This window comes from Lates calcarifer, linkage group LG4 (assembly GCF_001640805.2).
Source record: "Lates calcarifer isolate ASB-BC8 linkage group LG4, TLL_Latcal_v3, whole genome shotgun sequence".
In the NCBI taxonomy this organism is placed as follows: Eukaryota; Metazoa; Chordata; class Actinopteri; family Centropomidae; genus Lates; species Lates calcarifer.
In genome coordinates, this window is record NC_066836.1 from 690,819 (window position 1) to 713,144 (window position 22,326).

General features: G+C 40.0%; 2 long non-coding RNA genes and 1 gene segment (V, D, J or C); all 3 read left to right on the forward strand.

The window, feature by feature from the left end:
• LOC108884862 (T cell receptor alpha variable 12-3-like) overlaps positions 1–22,326 on the forward strand; it is a 30,851-nt gene that overhangs the window by 8,416 nt on the left and 109 nt on the right. The window contains 1 exon segment of the V gene segment in view: positions 21,972–22,317. Coding sequence covers positions 21,972–22,317 — 346 coding nt within the window.
• Positions 2,184–14,484, forward strand: LOC108884915 (uncharacterized). Of its 3 annotated transcripts, none has more exons than XR_007813127.1 (3): positions 2,184–2,325; positions 13,013–13,697; positions 13,928–14,484. It is a non-coding gene; the product is annotated as an uncharacterized LOC108884915 (long non-coding RNA). The 3 variants fall into 3 exon arrangements; XR_007813128.1 differs by lacking the exon at positions 2,184–2,325 and adding an exon at positions 7,739–7,880; XR_001961139.2 differs by lacking the exon at positions 2,184–2,325 and adding an exon at positions 12,508–12,709.
• LOC127142409 (uncharacterized) lies at positions 9,920–10,594 on the forward strand. Its single transcript, XR_007813138.1, has 3 exons — positions 9,920–10,044; positions 10,144–10,318; positions 10,445–10,594. It is a non-coding gene; the product is annotated as an uncharacterized LOC127142409 (long non-coding RNA).

A 22,326-nucleotide genomic window follows, 5' to 3' on the forward strand; every position in this document is an offset into this window, starting at 1 on the left:
GCTGCAGCTGATGATTATTTCTTCTGGTATCAACAATATCCAGGAAAACCACCAGAGTTCCTCCTGTACATCTCAGGACTTAACATGTCAAGAGCAGCAGATTCTCTAAAATCCGAAACAAGGTTCTTCACTCAGCTTTCTGGAGAAAAACGTGGTGTCAATCTGCAGATCTCCTCTGCTGCAGTGATAGACTCTGCTGTGTACTACTGTGCTGTGAGGCCCACAGTGACAGGAAACACCACAACTCTGTACAAAAACCTTTGGAGCAAAGACAACACAACACTCCACAACATCCACTAGAGGGAGTCACACACTGTTAAACTTCAATGGTTTCTTCTGATCGAGTCGACAATCATTTTACTTTCAGACAGGATTGTCATGAAAAGCTTTAGAAAATAGTCACAGCACAAAACAGGGTAACCATGGTAATAACAAGTGAAATCTTTGTTCGAAACAGCACTTGTCAAAATTGTGAAGGACTGATGTATAAACACAGACTTTAATAAGGGTTAGGGTTAGAATAAAAAAAAAAACTTCCACTGTTATGCAGATGATACCAAATTATACTTGTCAGCGAAGGCCTATGAAACCAAACAGTTAGTTAAACTTCAGAAAGAATAACCTTTCAAACATACCACCAAGAGTTTGCAGTGGGACAGTATCATTCAATATATCAATATACTCAGGGTCACAGTGACAACATATATGTTCCCACTCAGTACAAGAGAAAGAGCATCTCCTCCTGCCTTTCATCCAGGCTCTCCCAGCTGAATACTTTCTAAATGTTCAGTCTTTTCAGTTCACTCAGTTTCTTGAATTGGCATCAAAGGAACTTCACTAAACTGGTTTAAGTCCTGTTTATTAGATTGACATTGTTTTGTTCATGTTAACTACAAATATTCAATGTACACATAAGTGAGACATGGAGTACCACAATGTTCTGTGCTTGGACCAGTTATATTCACCTTATATATACTTCCTTTATGCAATGTTATCAGGAAACACTCCATAAAAGTCAGCTGTTTTGCAGGTGATACTCAACTATACTTGTTAGTGAAGCCAGATGAAACAAACCACTCAGCTAAATTTCAAGCATACATTAAGGACATCAAGACATGGATGACCTGCACTTTTCTGCCATTAAACCTATGGACTTGGACAGTCTCCATATTTCTCACTGTTACTCTGAGGTACTTTGTATTGTTGATTGAATCATTTCAAATATAATGTTCCTGTATTTGTTTATTTAGCCGGGATGAGAAGAATTGAACAGTCATTTGTTATAAAGGGTCAGTTCTTATTTCACAAGATTCATTATTGACTGGATGATAATGTTCAAAAATGTGTCAAAAGCAAAGCAAAGAATGCAAAGATAAGAATAACAGAGGTTTATGTTTTAGGGCTTAAAGCTATAAAATCTATTGAGGTGTGGTTTTGGTGTTGATAACATACAGTGATATGAGAGGAGGAACAGGTTGAGGGAGGAGCAACACTGTCAAAGAGCAGAACACAAAACAACTCCCACTGTCAGATGCATTCAATATCTAAACCATACATAACACACATACTGTCTGTAAGATGCTCTCACTGCATTACTGTGGAATGTTTCCTTTGTTTCTCATCATACTAAAAGGTAGGTTAAAGCAGGAATAATAAATGTCTTTAGAGGATCTGTTTGCTAGAAACCACTGGAACAGGCAATCAGAGTTTAACATGGTCTTTAACAACATTTATCTATTTCTTTAGGTGTCAGCTGTCAACAACTGACTCCAGACAAGGGTGAAGAGTTCAGTTTAGAAGGCAGCTCTGTTACTCTGTCCTACAAATACTCCAAACAAGCTACTGGTAGTGATCAGTTTTACTGGTATCGACAATATCCAGGAAAAAGACCAGAGTTCCTCATCTCTCACTTAGGAACAGGAATAATAATACAAAAAAATGATCTAGTCTCTGGACTGTCTTTTAAAGTGAGTGAGGATAAAACCCAAATGGATCTGCAGATCTCCTCTGCTGCAGTGACAGACTCTGCTGTGTACTACTGTGCTGTGAGGCCCACAGTGACAGGAAACACCACAACTCTGTACAAAAACCTTTGGAGCAAAGACAACACAATACTCTACAACATCCACTAGAGGGCCACATTATCAAGTAGGCGGTGCACTACTAGTGCACTGTGTTCAACCATTCTGTCAATAATAACTGCTGCTGTGAAGAGAACAATTCTCAGACTGAATGTTGAACATCAGCCAGTTTCTCCTCTGGATTTAAACCTTGTTGTAGACATGGAACATTGGCTGTGGATTATTCTTGCTGCTCTTTTCTTTGGTAAGATACAAAGCACAACATGTTTCCTCTTCAATCTACTGATCTGATTGTTCTCCTTTAATCAATCATCTTTATTGATTCATCTCTTCCTCTGCATGTTCTGTTCTTCCCCAGAGTGTAAAGGACAAGACACAGTGACCCAGCCAACAGGAGACGTCACTGCTGCTGAAGGAGACACAGTTACACTCAACTGTACATTTGAAACAACTAGAGCAAGTCCCACTTTGTTCTGGTACAAACAAGAAGAAAATGATTTCCCCAAGTATGTTTTGCGACGTGGATCATATGGAGAACATAATGCTCCAGAGATCCAGAAAGACAGATTCAATGCTGCAATCAAGGAGAAGTCAGTTCCTCTGAAGATCCAGAAGCTTCAGCTGTCTAACTCTGCTGTGTACTACTGTGCTCTGCAGCCCACAGTGACAGGAAACACTACAACTCTGTACAAAAACCTTTGGAGCAAAGACAACACAATACTCCACCACATCCACTAGAGGGAGTCACACACTGTTAAACTTCAGTGGTTTCTTCTGATCCAGTCTAGATTCTTCTCCCTCATCAGACACAGTTGTGATAAAGAGCTTTAGAAATGAAATTCATTTGATATATGAGTCTCCTCCTACTGACTGCAGAGGTGGCTGCTTGGCAGAGAACTGTTTGATTCCAGCTGTGAACATCAGACCAAACACAACTCACAAAACCACTCACAACTTCTTCATCCTGAACGTCCAGTTTCAACAGTTCTCCTCTGTAAACATGGAAAATCTCACTGTGATTTTCTTCTTTTCAACTCTCATAGGTACGTATGTTTTACACAAGAAAACCTGAAACTATTCATTTTCATACTTGAAAACACACAATAATCTGTCTTTGTCATGACGTCCTGTACAATCTAGTTGTGATCTCAGCTACAGTTGAGCTGTTTCTGTCCACAGAGTAACACTGTACACTGACATTTTCCACTGTCTTCTCCTCTCAGCCTCATGGACAATGTTAGTCTAATGGCTTCATTTTCTCTACTTTTTCCAGGACTAACAGCTGGAGACTCAATCTCTCCTGAAAGAGGTGAAGTCAGTGGAAGAGAAGGACAATCTGTCACACTCAGATGTGAGACAACATCAAGTGTTTATAGATTCTTTTGGTACAGGCATCATTCTGATCTCCAGGCACCTCAGTTTATCCTCTGGAAAAGAGCATCAGGGAGTGATGAACATAATCCTGACAAACGATATAGATCAGAAACAACAAGATCATCAACTGAACTGACCATAAAAAGACTAACCCTGGCAGACACAGGTCTCTACTACTGTGCTCTAGAAACACAGTGATACAAAGTGTAGAAGAGGCTGTACAAAAACCTGAACACAGATATCTGACTACTCTTCAAAGAGGAGGGAAGTGGGATTCAAACCACAGCTTCATATCAGATGGATTCTGCTAATTCCTGTTTTATCAGAGTCACTGTGGTTACAGCTGCTAATCAAACACTGTGGGAGGATTCACATGAGCAGCAAATCCACATCAATGACAAACCAACTGGATGATGCTTCAAACACAAAACACAATAAAAAATAAATATACAGGTGTAAAGTGTCATAGGTGCTGATCTATGTTACTGCAGGTGAGAGCTCTAAATAGTTGAATGGATCCCTCTATAAAAACCACAGCCTCCATGTTAATGTGGAAAGAGTCATCAAACACATTCAGTAAAGAATCTCACATGAGCATAAATCATAGAACAAGAGCACAATCCAACACAATTCAGACACAACCGTGGCTGTGAGACACGACTACAAGCAGCCTGTTGTGTTTGGCCTTGGGGGAAACCAGAGTGTGGCAGAAAAAAATGACTCATGTCTTCACCCAAAACACACACACAACTGGTGAACAGCACCACCCTAGGGCAGGGATGGAACAGCACATACACAAATATTCTAATTGTGACTGAGGGTCATAACACAAGTCAGACAAGTTCTAATAGGCCATCTAGGTTTGTTATACACACAACACAAACATACAAGTCCACACAGTAAAATACAGTCAATTAACTATCAACACACAGGCCCACACAGCTACTAAATATTAACACTGGACTTGATGATGCTTCAAACACAACACACCATGAAAACAAAAAGAAAATAAATACATAAATAACTTCAGATTGAACACACTGAGAAATCAACTCTGGATTTATGATCATTTATATGTTCAGACATTAAAATCCACAGCAAACATCCAGTAGAACCACAGTTCACTAACTGAAGAGTAAAAGTGTCTGAATTTAAAGAAACAGCAGCTTTCACAAAAACTCCAAGATCTTTCCTGTCGACCTGACACTGCTGTAGAAAACTACAAGATCCACATTTCACCTTGAAAGTAATTTTTATTCTGTCAAAATATAAAAAATAATACAAATATAAAATATGAAAAGTCTGATTCTGTCTGAATCTTCAGTGTTTTTAGATCAGTCAGTTTCTTGAATTGGGATCAAAGCAACTTCACTAAACTGGTTAAAGTCATGTTTATACTTCAGTTTGTACATGTCAATGAGAAATCCTCCATGTACACCAAAGTAAGACACTGAGTTCCACAAGGTTCTGTGCTTGGACCAATTCTATTCACGTTGTATATTCTTCCTTTAGTTAATGTTATCAGGAAACTCTTCTAAAACATCAACAGTTATACAGACGACAGGCAACTATACTTGTCAATGTAATCAGATGAAACCAATTAATTAGCAAAACTTCAAGCCTCAGGGGCATTGAGAACTGGATGACCTGCAATTTTCCACTATTACATTTAGCAAAAACTGAAATGATTATACAAGGCCCTGAACACATTTTCACATTTTCAGGTGTGGTTTTGGTGTTAATAGCATACAGTGATATGAGAGGAGGAACAGGTTGAGGGAGGAGCAACACTGTCAAAGAGCAGAACACAAAACAACTCCCACTGTCAGATGCATTCAATATCTAAACCATACATAACACACATACTGTCTGTAAGATGCTCTCACTGCATTACTGTGGAATGTTTCCTTTGTTTCTCATCATACTAAAAGGTAGGTTAAAGCAGGAATAATAAATGCCTTTAGAGGATCTGTTTGCTAGAAACCACTGGAACAGGCAATCAGAGTTTAACATGGTCTTTAACAACATTTATCTGTTTCTTTAGGTGTCAGCTGTCAACAACTGACTCCAGACAAGGATGAAGAGTTCAGTTTAGAAGGCAGCTCTGTTACTCTGTCCTACAAATACTCAAAAAAAGCTGATGGAAATTATTACTTCTTCTGGTATCGACAATATCCAGGAAATCCGCCAGAGTTCCTCATCTCTCACATTGGAACAGGACAAAAAATATCAGATCCAGTCTCTGGACTGTTTTATGAAATTAGTGAGGATAAAACCGAAATGTATCTGCAGATCTCCTCTGCTGCAGTGACAGACTCTGCTGTGTACTACTGTGCTGTGAGGCCCACAGTGACAGGAAACACCACAACTCTGTACAAAAACCTTTGGAGCAAAGACAACACAATACTCCACAACATCCACTAGAGGGAGTTACACACTGTTAAACTTCAATGGGTTCTTATGATCCAGTCTAGATTCTTTTTGGTGTTGATAACAGAATATGAATCCATAAAGATAAAAGTCAGACTGACAGAGTGTTATTTCATAAAACACAAATTTAGATTATAATGAGGTGGTGTTGTATATTATTCATAACTGCATGTAACAGTTTGAGTCTGAGATCTAACAGAGCTTAAATTCAACTATGTAGGGAGAATATTTTTGTGAGATACTTTCCGACATTTTCACAACTGCCCAAATGGGAAACAATTGCAATTTATTAAAAAATAAAGTAATCATATGTAGGTTTAGACAATTTACATTCTCCATCCTTCCATTTTATGCCCAGATGCTCCCTCTCTCCAACATTTTCCAGGTCTTCCTGGGGGATCCTCCCAAGGTGTTCCCAGTCTGGATCAGGTATACAATCTCTATAGCATGTTCTCAGTCTTACACTGTCCTCTCAAACCATCTCAAGAACCATAATGGCAACTCTGGTGTTGCCCCTCAGTGGTTTACCTCCTATCTAACTGGTAGACACTTTGTTTGTATAAGTCATTCTGTGTCCTCCACAGCTCCTATCCAATATGGTGTCTCCCTAGGGCTCAGTTTTAGGTCCCAGCTTTTTCCTTTTTCCTTTTTCCTTTTAAAAACTCCTCCTGGCAACATCATATGAAACCATAACATTCAGTTCCATTTCTATGCAGATGACAGTGTCTCGAGATAACTTCTGTTGTGAATTGGCGCTATATAAATAAAATTTGACTTGACTTGACTTGACTCACCAATCTATCTTAAATCCAATGATAAAACAGGTCTATAAACCCTGCATAATTGATTAGCAGACTTTAAAAGATGGATACCTGACAACATTCTCCAGTTTAATGACAAATATGACATCATTCTCATTGGTCCCACCAATGACAGGGATCAGATTGAGAATGACCTCCTTAGTGCTTCAAACTTAAGAATCTCTGGCAGATATCTTGGTGTTAGATTTGACTCTGATTGTAAACTGGACCTCCATGTAAAAAGGTTGTACAACTGTGTTTTTATCAACTACAAAATATCACCAATATCACCATTTTTGTCAGGGTGTCAGTTCTGAGCCAGGGCTTTTCTTTTGTAGTTCTGTTGTGTTTGTTTTAATTCCTGTTTTATTTTGTAATCACTGACCTCCCTCTTGTTTCAGGTGTCTTGTCTTCCCCTTCCTTCTGTGCTCCCTCCTCCTGTTGATTACCTACCCTGCCCTAATGTGGTTCACCTGTGTCTCATTGTCTGCCCTGCCCCTGTGTATTTAGTGTCTGTGTCTCCCTGCACTCCCTGCCAGTTCGTCTTGTGCCTCTACCAGACCTACCAGCCTTTGTGAAGATACCTCGCCTGTGTTTTTTGACCTTGCCTCAGTTCTAGTCCTTTTTGTACCGTTGCTTTCTCTTTTTGCCCTCCTGTGTACCGACCGCGCTTGATTAAAGGACCTTGATTTTGGTAACTCTGCCTCTGCCACCTGTTTGCGCCTGTGTCCACATTGCTACGCCCTGACAATTTTAGCCTCCCTACATTGTCTCCTGAACATGATCAGCTGCTGCACTGGACTGAATTTTGGCAGCAGCTTGAGAGCCTTGCAAATGGTGAATTGCATATCTGATAAAATGTTGAAAATTGCTCTGCTGTGTACTACTGTGCTGTGAGGCCCACAGTGACAGGAAACACCACAACTCTGTACAAAAACACAAGCTGACACACTGACAAGCTGCTGGAAGCCTTTTTTCCACACTCTTCAACTCAGCTTTTTACCTCCACTATTATCAAGTAGGCGGTGCACTACTTATGCACTGTGTTCAACCATTCTGTCAATAATAACTGCTGCTGTGAAGAGAACAATTCTCAGACTGAATGTTGAACATCAGCCAGTTTCTCCTCTGGATTTAAACCTTGTTGTAGACATGGAACATTGGCTGTGGATTATTCTTGCTGCTCTTTTCTTTGGTAAGATACAAAGCACAACATGTTTCCTCTTCAAACACTTGAACATATTACTGAGCTATACAGTAAGTGCTTTTCATCTTTATTCTACAGAAAATCAGAGCACATCATTTCTGCTGACATTTGTTACCTTGTAAAACACTTTCTATGGTTCAAACTGACAATGATCAGTGAAAATCACATCTATTCTACATGTCTGTGTGTCTGACTCTCTGGCTAGGTAACTCTTTAAACCTACTGATTGTTCTCTTTTAATCAATCATCTTTATTGATTCATCTCTTCCTCTGCATGTTCTGTTCTTCCCCAGAGTGTAAAGGACAAGACACAGTGACCCAGCCAACAGGAGACGTCACTGCTGCTGAAGGAGACACAGTTACACTCAACTGTACATTTGAAACAACTGCTTTAAACTCCTATTTGTACTGGTACAAACAGGGAGTAAGAGACTTTCCCAGGTATGTTTTGCGACGAGATACATATGGAACAGAGGAAAATGCTCCAGAGTTCCTTAAAGACAGATTTGATGCCAAGATAAAAGACAAGTTATTTACCCTGAAGATCCAGAAGCTTCAGCTGTCTGACTCTGCTGTGTACTACTGTGCTCTGACGCCCACAGTGACAGGAAACACCACAACTCTGTACAAAAACCTTTGGAGCAAAGACAACACAATACTCCACAACATCCACTAGAGGGAGTCACACACTGTTAAACTTCAGTGGTTTCCTCTGATCCAGTCTAGATTCTTTTCCCTCATCAGACACAGTTGTGATAAAGAGCTTTAGAAATGAAATTCATTTGATATATGAGTCTCCTCCTACTGACTGCAGAGGTGGCTGCTTGGCAGAGAACTGTTTGATTCCAGCTGTGAACATCAGACCAAACACAACTCACAAAACCACTCACAACTTCTTCATCCTGAACGTCCAGTTTCAACAGTTCTCCTCTGTAAACATGGAAAAACTCACTGTGATTTTCTTCTTTTCAACTCTCGTAGGTACGTATGTTTTACACAAGAAAACCTGAAACTATTCATTTTCATACTTGAAAACACACAATAATCTGTCTTTGTCATGACGTCCTGTACAATCTAGTTGTGATCTCAGCTACAGTTGAGCTGTTTCTGTCCACAGAGTAACACTGTACACTGACATTTTCCACTGTCTTCTCCTCTCAGCCTCATGGACAATGTTAGTCTAATGGCTTCATTTTCTCTACTTTTTCCAGGACTAACAGCTGGAGACTCAATCTCTCCTGAAAGAGGTGAAGTCAGTGGAAGAGAAGGACAATCTGTCACACTCAGATGTAGATATGAGACAACTAACACATACATTTACCTTTACTGGTACAGACATCATTCTGACCTTCAGGCACCTCGGTTTATACTCTGGAAAGGAGCAAGATCATATAGCAGTAGTGAACATAATCCTGACAAGCGATATAGATCTGAAACAACAGACACATCAACTGAACTGACCATAAACAGTCTAACCCTGGCAGACACAGGTCTCTACTACTGTGCTCTGAGAAACACAGTGATACAAAGTGTAGAAGAGGCTGTACAAAAACCTGAACACAGATATCTGACTACTCTTCAAAGAGGAGGGAAGTGGGATTCAAACCACAGCTTCATATCAGATGGATTCTGCTAATTCCTGTTTTATCAGAGTCACTGTGGTTACAGCTGCTAATCAAACACTGTGGGAGGATTCACATGAGCAGCAAATCCACATCAATGACAAACCAACTGGATGATGCTTCAAACAGAACAATATTTTATGGAAAACAAGATGAATAAAATACAAAGATCACAGGACAATAAAAAAGTTTTTTCTTGAACTGTAATAGCACTTGTTGTTTGTGTCTCTTTGTCTCCACTGTTTCTTATTCCATCTCTTGTCTCCTTGTCTCTGCACTTGAAGATGGCAGACAGTGAAACTCTGCTGACCACACTGAGTTACATTATTGAACCATGACAGTAAGACACAGCTGTGGCACCAAACAGACAGAGGTAATAATCAGAGAGAACAGTTCATGTTCATCAACACACAGCTGCTGTGTGGAGTTTTACACAGAAAACAACAGAGACAGATGTTCACATCTTAAACCACCAGAGACAATGCTCTGAGAAACATTTGAAACTTCTGAATGTGTAGAGATTCATTCAGGTGAGTTTTCTGCAGATTCCTCCTTCAGTCTGAGCTTCTCTGATGATGATGATGATGATGATGATGATGATGACTGCAGCATCACTGTCATTTCTAAAGCTTCCATCAGCCTGATTGGAAACAGAGCACAGCAAGAGGAGGAGCTACACAACTGAATATGAAAGGCTTCATTTTGGAACTGAAGAGCTGCTGTGTTCTCTCTATTCTTCATTCAGGACAAGTCAAATGATGCTACTGCTTTTAGTTTGGATGATGATAGTCTCCTTTCATACTGGTAAGTACTCAACAGACGTATCAAGGTGGAACAGGTCATGTGACTTTATTTTCATGGAGTTCACTTTTCATCAACTAAACTTAAACACAGAGATACACAGTTTAAATATATCTTTGTTCTTTTCAGGATCCTCTGAGGATTTAGTGAAACCATTTAAAGATGTAATGATGGCTTTGGAAGGAGACACTGTGACTCTCTCCTGCAGCTATTCTCAGTCTGTACAAAGCCTCTACTGGTATCAACAGAAGTCCAGTTCATCTCCACAGCTTCTCATGATGGAACATTCAAAGGCTGAAGGTTTATCTTTTAACCATGACAAGAAAACAAAGGAGTTTCACCTGCAGATCTCCTCTGCTGCAGTGACAGACTCTGCTGTGTACTACTGTGCTGTGAGGCCCACAGTGACAGGAAACACCACAACTCTGTACAAAAACCTTTGGAGCAAAGACAACACAATACTCCACAACATCCACTAGAGGGAGTCACACACTGTTAAACTTCAACAGCCTTGGGTTGCCCTCATAGCTGAATGGTTAGGGTGTGTATGATGTGGGCCTTAATGGTCAGAGAGGCAGACCCTGGTTTGACTCCTGATCCTGCTGGACCTTTACTGCATATCATTCCCCTACTGTCTCTCTCTCACTGTCCTCTAAATAAAGGCAAAAATGCCCAAAACTATTTTTAAAAAAGCTTCAATGGTCTTTTATGATCCAGAATCTTTGTACTGAAGAAAAATCATCAGAGAACTGGAGAGTTTTTTTGTTATGATTAAAGTGAAAAACTGATGATAATGAGGTGTTGTAAGATGATGACTCAGTGAATGAAGTAGTGCTTGAAGGAATACTAACAGAGATATTTTTTAATACCAGATACCTAGTGGACACAGTACTGACAACAAAAGTTAAGTTTGGGAAATAAGCTGTTTTCAATTTTATTCATATTGTGTAATTAAAGATTAAAAGAAGAACCATCAACTCTTGTGTAGTGACACCAGACTTGGAATCTGTCACAGGCAATGAAAGAGTTTATAGTGGGGGACATGTAATGGATTTATGCAGGAAACCAGAGACAGTATTAAGCAGGTGACACTAAGGACACTCATAAACCATAGAGGAAACAGATATAGAATCACCTATCTCTCCGAACCAGATCAGCTATTAGTACGTCAAGGAGATGTACGATCAGCTCAAAGGTCAAATGGTCAGTTCCACAAGATCAGCTCTAACAGACACGAGGTCAAAGTAGGAATAAATAATCAAAATCTCCAGAATGAAAATGAATTCAATATATACAACAAGACTTAAAGTCTACATGGGATATATGACTGTAACCTTTATCAAGAAGACAAAACATACCAAAACAAAGGGAATCTGCAGCAGCTGTAAAACAGGAAACATGTCAGCTGAAATTTCCAATGATGACTACAAACAAGACCAGTTCCACTAGGAAAGGAGAGTGGTCCAAACTGTGCTGAGTGTAAAGTTGTCAGTAGGAGGAATAACAGAGGGCTGTGAATGAGCTCTGTCACTGTGATCAGGCTCCTCCTTCTAATCCACCAACTTAGTGTTGATGAAGACTAAACAGAGAGCTCACAGCCTTCTTTATACTTGCTGTAGCTCACGGTGACTCAACACTGCAGATATGACGCCTCTGTTCATCTCAGTGCTGCTGGCTGCTATGTGCCTTGGTATGAACACAACTCTGTTTCTCTGATATCAATCCAACATTGACATGATTCTTTAACAGCACACTGATACTGTTTGTTGGTGTTTTACAGAATGCAGAGCACAAAAAGACAACGTGCTGCAGCCAACAGGAGATGTGACTGTTACTGAAGGAGAGGCTGGAACTCTTGACTGTCAATATAACAGCAGTTCAACAAATAATTATCTCTACTGGTACAAACAGGATGGAGACCACAGCCCCAAATTCATCCTGAACCGTATTAAACTGGATGATGGAAACACAGCAGACGAGTTCAAGGAGAGATTTTCAGCTACTCTGAATTCTGCCTTAAAATTAGTTCCTCTGAAGATCCAGAAGCTTCAGTTGTCTGACTCTGCTGTGTACTACTGTGCTGTGAGGCCCACAGTGACAGGAAACACCACAACTCTGTACAAAAACACAAGCTGACACACTGACAAGCTGCTGGAAGCCTTTTTTCCACACTCTTCAACTTAGCTTTTTACCTCCACTAGAGGGCCACATTATCAAGTAGGCGGTGCACTACTTGTGCACTGTGTTCAACCATTCTGTCAATAATAACTGCTGCTGTGAAGAGAACAATTCTCAGACTGAATGTTGAACATCAGCCAGTTTCTCCTCTGGATTTAAACCTTGTTGTAGACATGGAACATTGGCTGTGGATTATTCTTGCTGCTCTTTTCTTTGGTAAGATACAAAGCACAACATGTTTCCTCTTCAAACACTTGAACATATTACTGAGCTATACAGTAAGTGCTTTTCATCTTTATTCTACAGAAAATCAGAGCACATCATTTCTGCTGACATTTGTTACCTTGTAAAACACTTTCTATGGTTCAAACTGACAATGATCAGTGAAAATCACATCTATTCTACATGTCTGTGTGTCTGACTCTCTGGCTAGGTAACTCTAAACCTACTGATTGTTCTCCTTTAATCAATCATCTTTATTGATTCATCTCTTCCTCTGCATGTTCTGTTCTTCCCCAGAGTGTAAAGGACAAGACACAGTGACCCAGCCAACAGGAGACGTCACTGCTGCTGAAGGAGACACAGTTACACTCAACTGTACATTTGAGACAACATATTCAGGCCCCACTCTCTTTTGGTACAAACAAGAAGAAAATGACTTTCCAAAGTACATGCTGAAATGTTTGTCACAAACAGTGTATCACGCTCCAGAGATCCAGAAAGACAGATTTAATGCTGAAATCAAGGAGAAGTCAGTTCCTCTGAAGATCCAGAAGCTTCAGCTGTCTGACTCTGCTGTGTACTACTGTGCTCTGCAGCCCACAGTGACAGGAAACACCACAACTCTGTACAAAAACCTTTGGAGCAAAGACAACACAATACTCCACAACATCCACTAGAGGGAGTCACACACTGTTAAACTTCAATGCTTTCTTCTGATCCAGTCTAGATTCTTTTCCCTCATCAGACACAGTTGTGATAAAGAGCTTTAGAAATGAAATTCATTTGATATATGAGTCTCCTCCTACTGACTGCAGAGGTGGCTGCTTGGCAGAGAACTGTTTGATACCAGCTGTGAACATCAGACCAAACACAACTCACAAAACCACTCACAACTTCTTCATCCTGAACGTCCAGTTTCAACAGTTCTCCTCTGTAAACATGGAAAAACTCACTGTGATTTTCTTCTTTTCAACTCTCGTAGGTACGTATGTTTTACACAAGAAAACCTGAAACTATTCATTTTCATACTTGAAAACACACAATAATCTGTCTTTGTCATGACGTCCTATACAATCTAGTTGTGATCTCAGCTACAGTTGAGCTGTTTCTGTCCACAGAGTAACACTGTACACTGACATTTTCCACTGTCTTTTCCTCTCAGCCTCATGGACAATGTTAGTCTAATGGCTTCATTTTCTCTACTTTTTCCAGGACTAACAGCTGGAAACTCAATCTATCCTGTAGGAGGTGAAGTCAGTGGAGGAGAAGGACAATCTGTCACACTCAGATGTAGATATGAGACAACTAACACATACATTTACCTTTACTGGTACAGACATCATTCTGACCTTCAGGCACCTCAGTTTATACTGTATAAAGGAGAAGGAACACAGAAAGGTTATGACCATATTCCTGATAAACGATATGAATCTGAAACAACAGATAAATCAACTAGACTGACCATAACCAGACTAACCCTGGCAGACACAGGTCTCTACTACTGTGCTCTAGAAACACAGTGATACAAAGTGTAGAAGAGGCTGTACAAAAACCTGAACACAGATATCTGACTACTCTTCAAAGAGGAGGGAAGTGGGATTCAAACCACAGCTTCATATCAGATGGATTCTGCTAATTCCTGTTTTATCAGAGTCACTGTGGTTACAGCTGCTAATCAAACACTGTGGGAGGATTCACATGAGCAGCAAATCCACATCAATGACAAACCAACTGGATGATGCTTCAAACACAACACACCATGAAAACAAAAGGAAAATAAATCTAAATACATAAATAACTTCAGATTGAACACACTGAGAAATCAACTTTGGATTTATGATCATTAATATGTTCAGACATTAAAATCCACAGCAAACATCCAGTAGAGCCACAGTTCACCAGCTGAAGAGTAGGGATAGACCAATTATTGGACAGGCCGATTATTGGCGCTGATATTCAGCATTTTGACGCGTATCAGCATTGGCGTTTTTTTTTTTTTTTTTTAATCCGACGGCCGATAAGAGATCAATTTAAAACTGGATTATTTTGGCTCTGATGCAGCCATGCCTCTCTGTCTGCAGTCACTACTCTGTCTCCAGCATTGTCCCACCCACAGCACCATCTGATTGGTTACAGGCAGAGCCACGGCACAGGTAACAGCCAATCAGCAGTGAAAGCTGTGCATGCACAGTGCTCACAGACACGGTGGAGAGGAGAAAAAGTTTTGCCGGGTGGAGAAGCTCCAGAGAGCAAATATATGTTTCTTTATTTACTGTAGAAAACTTTAGGGAGCTATTTATTTGTTCAAGTTTTCATTTAACTTTATAAGACATGCTGCTGAGCCTGGGGGCTCCCTGCACTTTTTGTTAGAATTTTAAAACAAAGATGTCTATTGTCTAAGATAAAAAAAAACCTTTAACATGTTGCAAATCTGAAAAGTTGTTTAATAAACATATGCTTAAAGGCATTTAAACGAAGTCAAGTGTTGGAGTTTGTACTATCCAAAATTTTGACGCCAATATTTTCACTTTTACTGCAAATGAATATCGGCTCCAAATATCAGTTATCAGACTCCTTGACTACTAATAATCGGTAAAGGTATCGGCCCTGAAAAAAACATATTGGTCTTTCACTACTGAAGAGTAAAAGTGTCTGAATTTAAAGAAACAGCAGCTTTAACAAAAACTCCACCATATTTGCTGTCGACCTGACACTGCTGTAGAAAACCACAAGATCCACATTTCACCATTAAAGCAGAGTCTAATCTGTTATTGTCAAGAAAAAAAAACTCAAATATGAAAAGTCTGATTCTGTCTGAATGTTCATTCTTTTCAGTTCAATCAGTTTCTTGAATTAGCATCAAATGAATGGCACTGAACTGGTTCAGATCAAACTCAGTTTGTTCATGTTAACAACGAATCCTCCATGAACACAAAAGTTAGACACAGAGTTCTACAATGTTCTGTGCTTGGACCAATTCTCTTCACCGTGTATATGCTTCGTTTAGGCAATGTTATCAGGAAACACTCCATAAACATCAACTGTTATGCAGATGATACTCAAATATATTTGTCAGCGAAGCAAAAATGTAACCAATCAGTGAGGTAAACTTCAGCCATGCCTGAAGGACATAAAGGCCTAGATGACCTGATATTTTCTGCTATTAAGAATAGATAAATCCTGCCACCAGTCTGTTAACCAGGAAGAAGTATAACAGAGAGAAGTGAAAATACAGATCTAAGAGGAGACGGAGAGATTCAGGGAGGAGCTGAGCTGTTACTGAACTATAGAAGAGAGAGGAACTTCCATATTCAGCAGAGTTCAATACACAAACCACAAACATTACCTTTATTCAACATGCTGTCATTAGACTATTATGGACTGTCTCTGCTGTTACTCACTACTCTGACAGGTATGTTAGATTATACAGCACAAAAGACTTCAGTTCCAATAATGTCTGAATTGTTTATTCAGTCTTTTATATCATGAAATAAAAGCTATTTTTTCTTTCAGGCATCAACTGTGAAGATCTGACTCCAGTCAACAATGAAGAGTTCAGTTTAGAAGGCAGCTCTGTCACTCTGTCCTACAAATACTCCACAAAAGCAACTGGTAGTGATGAGTTTTACTGGTATCGACAATATCCAGGAAAACCACCAGAATTCCTCATCTCTCACACAGGAACAGGAATAAAATTAAAGAATCCAGTCCCTGGACTGTCTTTTAAAGTGAGTGAGGATAAAACCCGAATGTATCTGCAGATCTCCTCTGCTGCAGTGACAGACTCTGCTGTGTACTACTGTGCTGTGAGGCCCACAGTGACAGGAAACACCACAACTCTGTACAAAAACACAAGCTGACACACTGACAAGCTGCTGGAAGCCTTTTTTCCACACTCTTCAACTCAGCTTTTTACCTCCACTAGAGGGCCACATTATCAAGTAGGTGGTGCACTACTTGTGCACTGTGTTCAACCATTCTGTCAATAATAACTGCTGCTGTGAAGAGAACAATTCTCAGACTGAATGTTGAACATCAGCCAGTTTCTCCTCTGGATTTAAACCTTGTTGTAGACATGGAACATTGGCTGTGGATTATTCTTGCTGCTCTTTTCTTTGGTAAGATACAAAGCACAACATGTTTCCTCTTCAAACACTTGAACATATTACTGAGCTATACAGTAAGTGCTTTTCATCTTTATTCTACAGAAAATCAGAGCACATCATTTCTGCTGACATTTGTCATCAATCATCTTTATTGATTCATCTCTTCCTCTGCATGTTCTGTTCTTCCCCAGAGTGTAAAGGACAAGACACAGTGACCCAGCCAACAGGAGACGTCACTGCTGCTGGAGACACAGTTACACTCAACTGTACATTTGATCTAAGCGCTTACTCCAATAATTATTTGTACTGGTACAAACAAGGAGTAAATGACTTTCCCAAATACATGCTTCAGCGTTTCACTATTGGAACAGAAAATAATGCTCCAGAGTTCCCGAAAGACAGATTTAATGCTGAAATAAAAGACAAATCAGTTCCTCTGAAGATCCAGAAGCTTCAGCTGTCTGACTCTGCTGTGTACTACTGTGCTCTGCAGCCCACAGTGACAGGAAACACCACAACTCTGTACAAAAACCTTTAGAGCAAAGACAACACAATACTCCACAACATCCACTAGAGGGAGTCACACACTGTTAAACTTCAATGCTTTCTTCTGATCCAGTCTAGATTCTTTTCCCTCATCAGACACAGTTGTGATAAAGAGCTTTAGAAATGAAATTCATTTGATATATGAGTCTCCTCCTACTGACTGCAGAGGTGGCTGCTTGGCAGAGAACTGTTTGATTCCAGCTGTGAACATCAGACCAAACACAACTCACAAAACCACTCACAACTTCTTCATCCTGAACGTCCAGTTTCAACAGTTCTCCTCTGTAAACATGGAAAAACTCACTGTGATTTTCTTCTTTTCAACTCTCGTAGGTACGTATGTTTTACACAAGAAAACCTGAAACTATTCACTTTCATACTTGAAAACACACAATAATCTGTCTTTGTCATGACGTCCTGTACAATCTAGTTGTGATCTCAGCTACAGTTGAGCTGTTTCTGTCCACAGAGTAACACTGTACACTGACATTTTCCACTGTCTTCTCCTCTCAGCCTCATGGACAATGTTAGTCTAATGGCTTCATTGTCTCTACTTTTTCCAGGACTAACAGCTGGAAACTCAATCTCTCCTGAAAGAGGTGAAGCCAGTGGAACAGAAGGACAATCTGTCACACTCAGATGTAAATATGACACAACTGCGACATACATTCGCCTTTACTGGTACAGACATCATTCTGACCTTAAGGCACCTCAGTTTATACTGTATAAAGGAGAAGGAGCATGGAAAGGTCAAGACCATATTCCTGACAAATGATATGAATCCCAAACAACAACCACATCAACTGAACTGATCATAAACAGACTAACCCTGGCAGACACAGGTCTCTACTACTGTGCTCTAGAAACACAGTGATACAAAGTGTAGAAGAGGCTGTACAAAAACCTGAACACAGATATCTGACTACTCTTCAAAGAGGAGGGAAGTGGGATTCAAACCACAGCTTCATATCAGATGGATTCTGCTAATTCCTGTTTTATTAGAGTCACTGTGGTTACAGCTGCTAATTAACAAATCCACATCAACTGGATGATGTTTCAAACACAACACACTACGAAAAAAAAGAAAATGAATACATAAATAACTTCAGATTGAACACACTGAGAAATCAACTCTAGTTCTATTCAATTTCAATTCAATTCAATTCAATTTTATTTATATAGCGCCATAGCACAACAACAGTCATCTCAAGGCACTTTTCATATAGAGCAGGTCTAGACCGTACTCTTTAAAATAGGTATTTACAGAGAGAGACCCAACAAATCCCACCATGAGCAGCACTAGGCGACAGCGGCAAGGAAAAACTTCCTTTTAAGAGGCAGAAACCTCGAGCAGAACCAGACTCAGGGTGGGCGGCCATCTGCCTCGACCGGTTGGGTTAAGAAGGAGAGAGAGGGGGAGAGGGGGGGAGAGGGGGTAGAGAATAGCGAAAGAAGAACATAGCATAACACAGGTTCCATATCAGATGTAAGATGAGGCCAGTAATACAGCAGTAGTAATGATAGTAGTGATAATTAAAGTATTAACTGCTAACACAGCAATACAACTAATAGCAGTATAAGTCATTTCTAATTCTAGCAGCAGGTGTTGAGTGGAGTTGTAGGAATAGCAGGAGACTATGATCTTTTATATGTTCAGACATTAAAATCCACAGCAAACATCCAGTAGAGCCACAGTTCACCAGCTGGAGCAGAGTCTAATCTGTCATTTTCAATCCAAAAGAAAAAAGTCAAACATAAAATTCTGATTCTGTCTGAATGTTTAATCTTTTCAGTTCAGTCAATTTCTTGAATTAGCATAAAATAAACTGGACTAAACTGGTTCAACTCCTGTCAGATCAAGCTCAGTTTGTTCATGTTAACAACAAATCCTCCATGAACACAAAAGTTGGACACAGAGTTCTACAAGGTTCTGTGCTTGGACCAATTCTCTTCACCTTGTACATGCTCCATAAATCTCCATTGTTATGCAGACAACACTCAGCTATACCTGCCAATAAAGCCTGATGAAATCAGTTAGCTAAACTTTAAGTCTACCTTAAGGACATAAAACCCAGATTACTGAAGTTACTTGGCCATGAACACCTCAGGAACACATTTTCTATTGATATAGTTACTCTAGATGGCACTGTGCTGACTTCCAGTTTGGAGGTATGTTTGATCAGGGTATGTCCCTGAACACACCTCAGAACAAGGGTGTTGGTTTGGAGCCAGGAAATTGCATTGCATATGCATTAACGAAGAAATGCTGGTTGAAAATTACACTGAGAGTGCATCTGAGAGACTGCTGGAATGATGCAGGATAATACAGCCCATAGACTAAACCAGTTTTCAGAGGAATTTTAACAGACTCCACCTTGTTAACAAAGATTTATGTTTTTGGGCTTAAAGCTGTAAAATCTATTGAGGTGTGGTTTTGGTGTTGATAACATACAGTGATATGAGAGGAGGAACAGGTTGAGGGAGGAGCAACACTGTCAAAGAGCAGAACACAAAACAACTCCCACTGTCAGATGCATTCAATATCTAAACCATACATAACACACATACTGTCTGTAAGATGCTCTCACTGCATTACTGTGGAATGTTTCCTTTGTTTCTCATCATACTAAAAGGTAGGTTAAAGCAGGAATAATAAATGCCTTTAGAGGATCTGTTTGCTAGAATCCACTGGAACAGGCAATCAGAGTTTAACATGGTCTTTAACAACATTTATCTATTTCTTTAGGTGTCAGCTGTCAACAACTGACTCCAGACAAGGATGAAGAGTTCAGTTTAGAAGGCAGCTCTGTTATTCTGTCCTACAAATACCCTAAAGGTGCTGCAACTAATGATTACTTCTACTGGTATCGACAATATCCAGGAAAACCACCAGAGTTCCTCATCTCTCACACAGGAACAGGAATGAAAATAAAAGATCCAGTCTCTGGACTGTCTTTTAAAGTGAGTGAGGATAAAACCAAAATGTATCTGCAGATCTCCTCTGCTGCAGTGACAGACTCTGCTGTGTACTACTGTGCTCTGCAGCCCACAGTGACAGGAAACACCACAACTCTGTACAAAAACTTTTGGAGCAAAGACAACACAATACTCCACAACATCCACTAGAGGGAGTCACACACTATCAAAAGGTTTTCTATGATCCAGTCTAGAGTCTCTGTGTTGATGAGAATAAAACAGAAAAATGAAGCAATAAATCAAAAAGACAGAGCTACTCTGAAAACAGAAAAAAACTCTCTGGTTTGTCTCCCTGACCTACATAAAATCTATTAATTTGTGACCCTCCATGAAGGTGGTTTCAAAGTGGCTCCTGGAAACTTCATTTCTAGAATCTGTAGAGAAGCAACTAGACTTGTTATTTTCTAGTGAATGCTACTAGATGGGAACCTTTAAAGCTTTCATTTCAGGGCAGATCACAGGCGACATTAGCACAAGTTCTAGAAAAACATTTAGAAAAAACAATTCAAAAGAAATTATTGAGACCTCTACTGGCAATGTTACTTGAAGCTTTTCAGGAAGAACTGTTGGGATTAGAGATGGTAACCGCTACATTGATTTACAGGGATCAGAATGACTTCATACAAGGAAGACTGAGCCTCCATGATGTTAGGAGAACTCTGAATATTTTATAGAGTCAGAAAGAGGAAGCAGATACAGCCCTCTGTGGCCAACACATACAGACAAACAACCATTCACACTCACATTCACACCTACGAGCAATTTAGAGTCACCAGTTGACCTAAGGTGCAGGTCTTTGGACTGTGGGAGGAAGCTGAAGCACCTGGAGAGAACCCACACAGGCACAGGGAGAATATGCAAACTCCACAGAGAAAAGGGCTTGAACCCAGAACCTTCTGGCTGTGAGGCGACAGTGGTAACCACTGCACCACTGTGCTGCCCTCCCTCTCTTCTTTCCCTGACTAAATGTGGCTTTGGGCAAACAGTCTGCAATTTGGTTAAACTTGGACCTAAAGGTACAAAAGCCAATATCCTGACAAACACCACTGTATCTAAAATTTTCTATATCTAGATTATCCTGCCGAGGCGTACCCTCTCTCCCTCATTCTTTTTGTCTTAGCTATTGAATCACTTGTTATAACAATATGGCTTCTTAGGGACTTGTCTGGTTTTCACATGAGATAATCCTTTATTAGTTCCTCAGACAGGAAATTTACAAGGCTGATTACCTGGCCCCACCCACTGAAGTCCAACTCAACCAATGAGATTATTTCTGTCTCCAGAGCAGAAATGTTTGAGGAACTAAAAGCACAATCAGCTTGATGTTGAGGAGAAGGGCTGTGCAGCAGAGAGGCTCTTTAGTTTTTTCATTCTACTGCTGTGGAAGAACATTGTTCATCTGCTGTCTGTTTGGCTTCAACAACTCCAAAGACATGTTGCTTTACCTCTTTTTGTTTTTCTCTCACTTCATAGGTGAGTTTTACAACTAATGAGAGAAAATATTTGTTTTGTTTTTAATGTATCTCAGAATGATCATATATGAAGGAAAAAGTGAAGAACCTCTGTTGAGTCTCTTGATGTCAGAATCTCTTGCAGACTAACTGACATGCATAACACTCATTTTGCAGACATGGGTTCCATGAACAGCATAAAGCCAGAAAGTGCTGAAGAAGTTGTTGCAGAGGGAACAAACATCAACCTGACCTGTAAATATGACGGTGCTATCAACAATATCCAGTGGTACCGACAATACCAGAGATCCAGACCAGAGTTCCTGCTCTACATCACAGAGGGAGGATCGACTCATCCAGTTCTTTCTGATTTCTCAGCTCACATTAACAAAGGAGAGAAACGTGTAGATCTGGAGATCATCTCAGCTAAAGTGACAGACTCTGCTGTGTACTACTGTGCTCTGATGCCCACAGTGACAGGAAACACCACAACTCTGTACAAAAACCTTTGGAGCAAAGACAACACAATACT